General features: G+C 41.8%; 1 protein-coding gene across 3 annotated transcripts in view; it reads right to left on the reverse strand.

The window, feature by feature from the left end:
• IDS (iduronate 2-sulfatase) overlaps positions 1–11531 on the reverse strand; it is a 31490-nt gene that overhangs the window by 9241 nt on the left and 10718 nt on the right. Inside the window, exons 7-9 of one of the 3 annotated variants that reach the window (XM_053657524.1) lie at positions 7491–7617; positions 5219–5392; positions 1614–3967 (exon numbers count right to left, since the gene is read on the reverse strand). In XM_053657524.1, the coding sequence (XP_053513499.1) occupies positions 3882–3967; positions 5219–5392; positions 7491–7617 (387 nt within the window). In that variant the 3' untranslated portion in view covers positions 1614–3881. Of the gene's footprint in view, positions 1–1613; positions 3968–5218; positions 5393–7490; positions 7618–11531 lie in introns of those variants that run through there. The other 2 variants (XM_037148547.2, XM_037148546.2) reach the window with 2 other exon arrangements.

Raw genomic sequence — 11531 nt, forward strand, 5'->3', positions numbered from 1 at the left:
CAAAGATTAAAGATAAGGAGAGTATCTTAAAAGCATCAAGAGAAAAGGAGACAGTTTCCTATCAAGGAGTACCCATAAGACTTATCAGCTGATTTCTCAAATGAAACCTTACAGGCAAGAAGGGGCTGGGAAGGAGTATTTAAAGTCATGAAAGGCAAAGACCTACATCCAAGATCACTTTATCAAGCAAAGCTATCATTTAGAATGTAAGGGCAGAAAAAGTGTTTCCCAGATAAGGTCAAGTTAAAGGAGTTCACCATCACCAACCCCTTATTATATGAAATGTTAAAGGGACTTATCTAAGAAAAAGATGATCAAAACTATGAACAGTAAAATGACAACAAACTCACAAGTATCAACAATTGAAGCTAAATAAAACAAAAACGATAATAAACTAAGCAAACAACTAGAACAGAAACAGAGAAATGGAGATCACATGGAGGCCTATCAGTGGGGAGGAGGGGTGAGGAGAATGTGAGAAAAGGCAGAGGGAATAAGAAGCATAAATGGTAGGCAAAAAAAAACAAACAGGGGGAGGTTAAGAATAGTGTAGGAAATTGAGAAGCCAAAGAACTTATATGTATGACCCATGGACATGAGCTAAGGCAGGAATGCTGGTGGGAGAGGGGCTGCAGGACAGAGGGGAATTAGGGGGAAAAGAAATGGGACAATTATAACAGCATAATTAATAAAATATATTTTGAAAAAGAAGGAATTCCTACCCTGTGTGACAGCATGGATGAAACTGGAGACTATTGTGCTGAGTGAAATAAGCTAATCGGTGAAAGACAAATACCACGTGATCTCACTTCTAAAAGGAATTTAGTCAACACAATAAATTAATGAGCAAGACAGACCCAGAGACATAGAAACATGGAAGATACTGACAGTTGCTGGAGGAAAGAGGGTAAAGGGGGAATGGTGAAAAGAAGGGGAAAGAATTAGTCAAAAAACTTGTATGAATGACCCATGACATGGACAATTGTGTAGAGATTGACTGTAGTAGGTATTGCGGGTATAGGCTGGGAAGTAGAGGGATAACGGGAAAAAATTGGACAACTGTAATAGAATAAACAATATTTTTTTTAAAAAAAAGAATAATGAGGACCCAGATCTCATCAGGTCTCGTTGGCCATGGTAAGGACCTTTACTCAGAATAAGACGGGGGAGTATAGGAGGCTCCAGAGCAGGGCTCTAACGCAACATGACTTGGATTTTTTTTCTAGTTTTTTTTTTTTTTTTTACTTATTTATCTTTAGAGGGGAAGGGATGGAGAGAGGGAGAGAAACATCAATGTATGGTTGCCTTTCATGCTTCCCCTGCTGGGAACTGGCCTGCAGGGAATCGGCCTGCAACCCTGGTATGTACCCTGACTGGGAATCGAACCGCGATTGTCTGGTTCGCAGGCCTGCGCTCAATCCACTGAGCTACACCAGCCAGGGCCATGACTTGGATTTTTATCTTTTCATTTTATTTTATTTTTTTAAATTTTTATTTAGTTATTTTTCAAGTACATTTTTTGTCTATTTCTCCCATCCCAGCCCCCCCTCCCCGTCTCCCCACCTCCCTCCCATTTCCACCCCCCAGTCCTCATCCCTGTGTCTTTCATACTTGTTCCTCAAAATCCCTCCCCATTTTTCCCCTATGACTTGGATTTTTCAATGATTACTTTGGCTACTGTGAGGAAGAAAAACTCTAGGGGATCAAGGGCACACTTAGGAGACCTTTGCAAGCTATTGTAGTAATCCAGCAAGAAACAGTGGCACTGTGATCCACAGTGGCAGCAGTGAAGTGGTGAGAAATATTATCAACAGATTCTGAATGGAGAGTGACAGGCTTATTGATGCAATGAATATCGCATATGGAATATAAGAGAAAGATGGGTACAAATGACTCCAAAATTTTTGGCCTGAAAGACTACTACAATTTCCTGAGAAGAGGGAGACTATTAAAGGAAAGGCTTGAGGTGAAAGGTCAGAAGTTTGGCTTTAGGCATGTAAGACTGTCTAGGTAGACAGGCAGCTGGAAACCCAAGTTTCAAGTTTAGAGAAGAGATATAGAGAGAAATTTGGGAATAAACTGGATGACAGTGTATGAATTTATGAATTTATGAGTGGCCAAACAGTTCTGAACAAAAGTTTCAAAGAAGATTCTCAACTTCTCAGAAGACTTCTACAAATAAACAAAGGACTATAATCATGCCTTTAAACTTTTAACACTTTTTATCAATGACATGAAATAAGACAGAGCATAGAGTACATAAAAATTAAATGTACAGAAAATGAAATTGGGCAGTAGAAAGCAAACTTGGAAAGATCCAGAAAGCCAGAACGATGGTCCGAAACCAGGAAAATTTTAAATAGGAATCAACATAAAGTACATAATGTAGATGTTAAAGATGGATTAAATGCAGAACTCCAGAAAGGGGGCGACCTGCTTTAGCAAACTTCATAGGAAAAAAGCCCTAGATATTGAAAAATGTCTAAAGTGATCTGAGCATTTCTGCACTGAGCGGATCAAGTCAGGAAAAAACTAACAACAAAACCATTGGGCCACCTATACAGCTGGGAGGGGAACATGCCCAAAGAACATTTCTGAAAGTGCCTTCCCATCTGGAACATTTTGGAAGACAGAAAACAGGATAACCATGGGTATCACACTATCTTGAGAAGAACAGCTAAAGGAACAGCTAAAGGATTAAGGGTTTTGGCCTAGAGAAGAGAATATTATGTTGTTTTCAAAACTTGGAAGGACTGGAAGCTGGAAGTCAAAGTTAACTTCACCTCCACTGTAGAGAGGGCAGAAGGAGAATTACCTGGTAATGTTACAGATCTAGTGGTTCACTAGAATGATGAGCTGACTCTCATCAGACATCACAAATGTCTGTCTCTCTCACAAAGGGCCAAATCCCTGCCAAAAGTATGTAGGTAATAGACTTCTACTCATTGCTGGGGGTTGGTAGGGAGAGCCCCTGCCCTGGTTGAGTCTGCTACCTGCTTCATATGAGCTCTGGAGTAGGCTGTTGTTGTCTGTCTCCTGTTTGAGAGCCTTCTCAATCCTGGGAATGCCTCGTACTCCTTTGTCTCCAACCATCCCTGCAATCCATGGCTCGAGAACAGGGGCCATAATTGTCAGCTCTAGTGCTGCTACTCCTCCCTGACCCAAAGCATGGAAAGTACCCAAGACTTATATTAATAAGTCTTTTATCCGTCTTGAATTTATTTTGGTGTATGGTATAAGCTGATGCTCAAGTTTCATTTTTTTTGCACGTAGCTGTCCAGTTCTCCCAACACCATTTGTTGAAGAGGCTATTTTTATTCCATTTTATGTTACTGCTCCCTTTGTTGAATATTAATTGCCCATAGAGACTTGGGTTTATTTCTGGACTCTCTGTTCTGTTCCATTGATCTATGTGCCTATTTTTATGCCAGTACCAGGCTGTTTTGATTACAGTGGCCTTGTAATACAGTTTGGTATCAGGTATTGTGATCCCTCCAACTTTGTTCTTCTTTCTCAAAATTGCAGCGCTTTTCAGGGTCGCTTATGGTTCCATATAAATTTTTGAAGTGTTTGTTCTATGTCTGTGAAATATGCCACTGGTACTTTAATAGATATTCCATTGAATCTGTAAATTGCTTTGGGTAGTATGGACATTTTGATGATGATAATTCTTCCAATCCATGAACACAGTATATATTTCCATTTGTTTGTGTCTTCCTTGATTTCTTCCTTCAGTGTTGTGTAGTTTTCTGCATACAGGTCTTTTACCTCCTTGGTTAGGTTTATTCACAGATATTTTATTTTTCTTTTTGCTATATCGAATGAGATTCTTTTCTTGATTTCTGCTTCTGCTGTTTCATTGTTAGTATACAAAAATGCCTTCATGACACCGTTAAAATCCTAGAGGAGAACATTGGCAGGAAAATCTCGGATATTTCACGCAGCAATGTTTTTACTGATATGTCCCCTAGAGTAAGGGACATAAAGGAAAGAATAAACAAATGGGATCTCATCAAAATAAAAAGTTTCTGCATGGCTAAAGAAAACAGTATTAAGATAAAAAGAGAACCAACTGTACAGAAAAACGTATTTGCCAATGATACCTCAGACAAAGGTTTAATCTCCAAAAATACAAAGAATTCACATGACTCCACTCTAAGATGATAAGCCACCCAATTAAAAAATGGGAAAAGGACTTGAACAGACACTTCTCCAAGGAGGACATACAGAGGATCCAGAGGCACATGAAAAGATGCTCAATACTGCTAGCTATCAGAGAGATGCAAATTAAAACCACAATGAGATAGCACTTTACACTGGTCATAATGGCCATCATAAAGAAAGCAACAAACAACAAATGTTGGAGAGGTTGTGGGGAAAAGGGGACACTAGTTCACTGTTGGTGGGACTGCAGACTGGTACAACCATTAGGGAAAACAGTATGTAATTTTCTAAGAAAACTCAAAATGGAACTGCCTGTTGAGCCAGTAATTCCACTGCTGGGATTATATCCTAAGAGCCCTGAAACACCAATCCAAAAGAACCTATGCACCTCAATGTTCATAGCAGCACAATTTACAATAGCCAAGAGTTGGAAGCAACCTAGGTGCCCATCAGTAAATGAATGGATCAAAAAAACTATGGTACATTTACACAGTGGAATTCTATGCAGTAAAAAAGAAAGAAGGAGCTACTACCCTTTGCAATAGCATGGATGGAACTGGAAAGCATTATGCTGAGTGAAATAAGCCAGGCGGTAAAAGACAAATACCATATGATCTCACTTTTAACAGGAATCTAAGCAACAAAACAAACAAGCAAGCAGAATATAACCAAAGACACTGAAATACAGAACAGGCAGACAGGGACCAGAGGGGAGAGAATTTCAGGGGAAAAGGGGAAGGATTCACAGGAACAAGTATAAAGGACACATGGACAAAAACTAAGGGGGGTGGAAATGGGAGGGAGGTGGGGAGCACTGGGGGGGGCGTGGGCTGGGATGGGAGTAAAAGACAGAAAACTGTACTTGAACAATAATTAAATAAAAAATGCTTAAAAAATAAAGAAAAAGACAGTACCCAAGAAATGTGTATATGACTACCAACATTGGGCAGGAAGGTGGACTGGGTAAGCCTCTAGGCTATGATTTGGTTAAGTGATTTGTATAAACTAAAGAAGCTATTACTGTCAAGCAATATCACTTTAGCATACTGTATACCTGGCTCCATCAATTCTGAGGCAGGATCAAAAGGGTCGATGTAAGGGAAAAGCTTCTTGCCTGCCTCTGGAAGCAGAGCTGTCCTTCCGGGAGCATAGAACATCAGGGGCACATGAGTAGCGACATCAAAATTACTGTATTTGGCCCATTGTCCATGTTCACCTAGAGACCATCCTGGTTCAAAAGAAGCATGGAATGACAGAAAATAAAATAATCACATTACAGCTTACTCATTTTAGATATCATTTTAATTCTTGTTATTAAAACTCAGAGGAAGCAAAAACTCTTCACCAACAAGAAATTTTCCTCCACAATTAGCACAAATTGGTGATTTCACCTGAATATTACTTTATTTGAAGTTAGACACTTATCTTGAATGAGGAAACATTTAATAGGAAAAAATATTAAATTCCCAAACTAAAATATCTTCTTTTAGGAAACAACTAGCAATATACATTTAGGTAGGGTTCCAAGGGACCACTGTTCTCCCCAACCCCCACACCCACTTCCCCTGCTTAGCTTGGCTTGTTCTTGACTGGACAAGGATCCCAATAACTTTAGTGTCACCACTGCCTTATCCTGTGCCTATCTATCTGGACTCAAGTTTCATAACTCTAGTCTTCACTTTTTTCGGAGGGTGTACCACGAAGAAATAAGCTGTAAAACTGTGGCACAATCACTTAATTTTTTTTAAAAAGGCAAAGGCAGTTTGTCCAACTTTTAAGACATACCACAGACCTAAAAAATATAACTTTTGATTCCAAATCCTTAACCTTGATTAAAAACTACACTTAACCCTGATTAAAAACATGCCTTGCAAAAGATAATTTGAAATCCCCAAGTTGGAAATTTCCAATCTTTTTAAGTCTGAGTACTCTTTTTGATATAAAAGAATATAAAAGATAAAAATCATACATTAAGTATTTTGTGTTACAAAACAACAAAGCCACAAAAATCTGCTATGTATAGATTTGAGAAGGTTTTAGAGCCCAGATGTAGGAAATCCAGGGAGAGCTCTTTGAGAAGAGCCATTTGTAATCAACAGCAGCTGCCAAGCAAAGAGAGCTTACAAGTGGGCCTTATCCTCATGGGGTGCAGTAGGCTGTTTTAGCACTATAAGAAAAAACTGGGCACTGAGAGAGAAGTCAGAAGTGGATGGCAGGTCACTAGGTAAACAGTGAAAATTATGATACTTCCATAAATAATAAAAACAGGCCTTTACAAGACATAAGGTATGTCTGTAAGAAATGACACAGAAAACTGTCTATGATATTGTTAAGTCATAAAAAACAAACCAGGGAACAAAACAGTACACATAGCACAATCAACCCTACCTTGTTCATTACTAGTATATTATGTACATACACACACATAACCCACGGCCACAGGCATATGCATAAAGGATGGCAGATACCCCATAATCCATCAGTGCCAGTTAGCTCTGGGCAGGAGGAATAAAAAAAGGTCAGAGCGCCCTGGCCCTATATATTACACTCCATATCCCTCTTTTGTTTTTACAATGAGTATATGTTATGTTCTAATATTGTTGTGTTTTACATTATATGATATTACACAATTGTCTTCCCAGTGCTAGGTATGATAATGGTATGATACTGTTCAGAAAAATGAATGACCTTAAATTTGCTTCAAAACAATTTGGGAGTAGGGGTGTGGAGGAGGATGAAATAAACAAGACTTCCATGAATAGATATATGGGGCCAGGAAGATAGAGACCAGGAAGTTGTTTATCTTCTTCTCTTAGACATGTTTAAAATTTTTCAAATTAAAAATAATTTAAAAAATATTTCCACTTGTAAAAAAAGTTGGAAACTGCCTTAGGAGAGATGAGAGTTGTGAACCCAAAATGGGTGTGGGGGAATGGATGAAAAGGTAAGGGGATTAAGAAGGTACGAATAGGTAGTTACAGAATAGCCATGGGAATGTAAAGTACAGTATAGGGAATGGAGCAGCCAAAGAACTTATATGCACAACCCATGGACATGAACAATGGTGTGGGGATTGCCTGAGGGAGTGAGGCATGTTCTATGAAGGTAGACAAAGGTGGAAAAGTTCTTCTCTGACCCACAGAGACATGAAGAGAGATCCTAGGACTAAGAAGGAGAGCATAAATTCCCCCCAAGACCCCACACTCAAGGCACTACTGAGTCCCAAAAAAGAACATGCCTATGTTTAAGGCAATCTAGAAAAGCACATTTCACAAAAAAAGTTCAGAGACTTTGAGTGACTCACCAGGACATTTCAGAACACTTACCATGATCTGAGGTAAATGCAACAATAGTACTGTTGGCCAGATGAAAATCATCCAAAGCACTCAAAAGGTGGCCAACCTGTGTATCCAAGTAGGAAACAGAGGCAAAGTAGCTCTGGCGTATTTTCCGCTACAAATTAAAAATAATGATAATGAGAGTGACTGTGATTTAAGTTGCTGTAGCATACATAGTGTTCGCCTGAACATCCCACCAAAACACCACTCATCTGCTGATGCCCTTGATTCTCTCAGCCACAACCGGATGTTCATTTCTTTACTATCTACATCCCATCTCCCCATAGTCAAAGTAAAATCTGCAGGCCTATAAGTAAGATTCTTTCTTAAGAGGATCAGCTTTCATTTAGGGAACAGCTGATGGATGTGCTACTTACTGTTCCTTTCTGTCTCCTTTACATACTTTTATAGGTCCCAGAAGAAGACCCTGTACACAGAAACTTATCCATCAGTCCCTCTAACCTCTGTTGAAGCCATGTGAAAGATAACATAAAGCTATATCCAATTCCTGTTGCTGCTATAACAAAGGATGACAGAGTAGGGGGCATAAAACAACAGAAATGTGTCCTCTCCTAGTTGTGGAGGCCAGAAGTCTGAAATCAGGGTGTCCACCAGGCCATTCCCTCTCTGATACTTCAAGGGGAGGGTCTTGCCTCTCCCAGCTTCTGGTGGTGACAGCAGCCCCTGGCATACCTTGCATTGCAGCTGTAGTGCTCTAATCTCTGCCTCTGTCCTTCCCTTCTCTCCTCTTCTCATAAAGACACCAGTCAGATTGAATCAGGGCCCACCCTACTTCAGTAGAACCTCATCTTAACTGTTACATCTATAACAACCCTAGTTCCAAATAAGGCCATATTCTGAGCTACTGGGGGTCAGGACTTCAACATGTCTTCTTGAGGGACACAATTCAACTTACAACAACATCAGTGTGTGGCCCTTCTCTCTGACCACTGTCTAACCCAGCAGAAGACAGCAACTGCTTATCCTCATGGATTCCAGTTGTCATGTGAGTCTCATTCCTAACAAATTCACAGCTGACGAGAGAGCAGCACACCCTCCATGGTGTCTTAACCCAAGCAAGGGGAACTTTAGGAGCAGCCAAGCCAAGCACTGATGTAAAAAAGCCATGGCCCCTTCTGGAATGTCTCCCCTCCAAGCCTTGTTCACAAATATTAAAGAAAAAGATGAACCCCCTTCCCCAACAAGTGTGAGAAATAAGGGGGCCACTGACATATCAGAGCAGCCACAGCTTCCACCATCTTATTAGCTGGACTAGCTGGCTTCTTTTCTTACTGCCAGCTGAGAACAAACATGAGACTCATCCATTCTCTCTATGAGGTAAAGATGACAGATATTCATCTAACAACCTTCTAGGAGAATTATGCTGAACTCCAGCCTACTTCAACTTTCTACTAGATAAAGGCCTTCAGTCTGTAACTTGAGGAACTTTAATCCTCTTGGGGCTCAAAGACACCTGTGAGGATGGCTGTGTCCTATTCAAGAATATGTCCTCCTTCCTATAATGGCCCCTGGAGATAGAGAAAGGAGCAGACGTGGTCCTTACTCTTAACAAGTCACCTGTCCAATGAAGATAATGGCTTGGAAACTAGAAAATGCATGTTACTACTGGTATGACATGGGACAATGAGCCCTCAAGTCAGCTTTGGGAAATCAAGAAAGACTTCACAGAGGAGTAAGCATTTGAAAGGGGTACTGGCAGTCAGACAATTTAGAATAAGATACTGTAAACAGGAGCTGCAAAGGATAGGATGGGACAGAGTCACCAGAGCAGAGTGTGTTTGTGGTCAGTGAGCTGACTGCTGTGGCTGGAGAAAGAAACAAGAGGACCAAGCAGGACAGCAAGGACACTGAAAAGGCAGGTCAGAGCCAAATGATCCAGACCTGGTAGGTCCATCCAAGGAATGGAAGTCCCATGCTGGAGACAAAGGAAGGCACTGAAGCTGTTCATGGTAAGGAGTCAGTGTGGTCAGGGCTGCAGATCAGCATGAGTCCTCAGGCAATAGCCCAGAGCAGATTCCAGAAACTCAGGAAAAATGACACTGTATTAGTGCTGGACACACAAGAAGATCTCAATATATATTTGTTAAACAAATAACACCCAGACCCAATGTAGTGGTCAAGAAAGACATGGTGAAGAAGAGGCAAATACAGAGTTGAGAAGAATTAGGGAAACCAAATAGGAGTGGGGAAGGGGAGGGGGCAACAGGGGGAAAGAGATGAGGATTCCAAGGGTGACTCTAGGTTTCTTATTCAGCTGGTGACATGATTTGGTGGCATGGGGTGGCACAAAAGGAGGGAGAAAAGCAAGAGCAAGAGCAAGAGCATGGCCATTTGGGGCCTATGGCCCTGAGGTCACCATGGGCAGTGACTCTTGCAGACAAAAGGACAGACATGTCTGAAAATCAGAAGCAAAACCAGGGCTGGAGGATTAGTTCAACAGGGTTCACCTAAGTCTAACTGGGGAGGAGGGGCAGAAAGGAGACAGTGGAGTCCCTGGGGCTGATCTTGGGTTGCAGCACTCCTGAGTGGCAGATGCAGGAAAAGTGGTTTGCCGTGGGAACTGAAGTACACCAGGATGTGGACATTTCCAGAAAGGGTGGCACTGGTCAACAAGTGAGGAAGCAGCAGATACCCAGGGAAGGTCACATCCACAAGATAGATTTTATTTGCCAAGAAAGTTAGTGCTGACCCAGATGACAGAACTCTTTAGTGGGTTGCAGAGGCAGAAGGCTCCATAGAGGCATATCAAGAATGGACAGACAGTGAGGGCACAGACGCAGCCAAAACAGACCACGTTTCACTCATTATCCCTTGAAGAGCAGGTGAAAAAATTGGAAGGGAGAACTAACGGGCAAGGGCAAAGGAGGCAGGACTTTTGAAGATGGAATGGATAAAAGCAGCTGTAAAAGCTGATGAGGAGAGGAGACATTGCTTGTAGATGTGGGAATAAAGGGGAAAGGTGTTGGGGAGAAGTCAAGTCCTTGCTGCTTTTCTTAGAAGACTAGGGAGAAGGCCGCTAGTCCAGCACACATGTACACACGATTCTGGCTACTGGTGAGGGAGTCTATTAATAGCATTATTTTCCACACATCTTCTGGGTACCATCTAATCCTCTCAAATACCCTTTAAGTGAGCATTACTATTCCCATATTACACAGGAGAACTCAGAAGCTCAGAGAAGTTGATTAACTTGCCTAGAGACACAGAGCTGGCAAGGAGCACAGCCTAGATGTGTACTCACATCTGTCTTGTGCATTCCCCTCTCTCAGACTGTCCACGAGCCTCCATTTTTGAAACAGGAAGTGCAGTAATCACTGAGAGACCAGGCAGAGGAGAATGGGGGGCAGAAGGACCTGAGGGGTTGAAGGGAGCTGAGCCTTTACCGCACAGGACTGCTGGGACTGGAAGCTTGGCATGGGTGTCTCTGCCTCATGGCTGCATGGATTCCCTCAAGATTCAGTCTTGAGAGCAGAGGTGGTGGCTGAACTATCCCATGATTAGGGTACTGCAGTTAGGATAAGGATAAATAGACAAGGGCTGAGGCGCTGAGAAGAAAAATAAGTGACCTGCCACAGGGCATGGGCTATTTAGGGAAATAGTGAAGTCCAAAAGGACCTAGTTACTATGGGAGAGTAGGAATCCAAATACTGGCAATCCAAGAGAGCTGTGTGGCAAATGAGGGCATGGAGTAAGGGAGCTGCAAAAAAAGAGATGGTGGTCAGGTGGTGACAAAGGAGAAGCAGACCTGGGAGATGACAAACTCCCAGGTGTGGCCCTGAGGTGTCTGGCTCACACAAAGCTCAGTTAAAAGGTTTGAGGCTAAAGAGGGAACAGGACTGAGACTCTCAGGAAAGGAATGAGATGGGGTTTGGGCAGAGACCTCCAAAACTGCAAGAGGACAGTGAGCAGGGCCCCCATTTCAAGTAAATGTGGGACAGGGACCAGCACATAAGCATTCCAGGGAGATCCTCTGGGTCATGCTTTCAACTCTGTGTACAAGCAACACCA

This window comes from Artibeus jamaicensis, unplaced genomic scaffold, assembly GCF_021234435.1.
Source record: "Artibeus jamaicensis isolate MK-2021 breed Jamaican fruit bat unplaced genomic scaffold, CSHL_Jam_final scaffold_461, whole genome shotgun sequence".
Taxonomy (NCBI): Eukaryota; Metazoa; Chordata; class Mammalia; order Chiroptera; family Phyllostomidae; genus Artibeus; species Artibeus jamaicensis.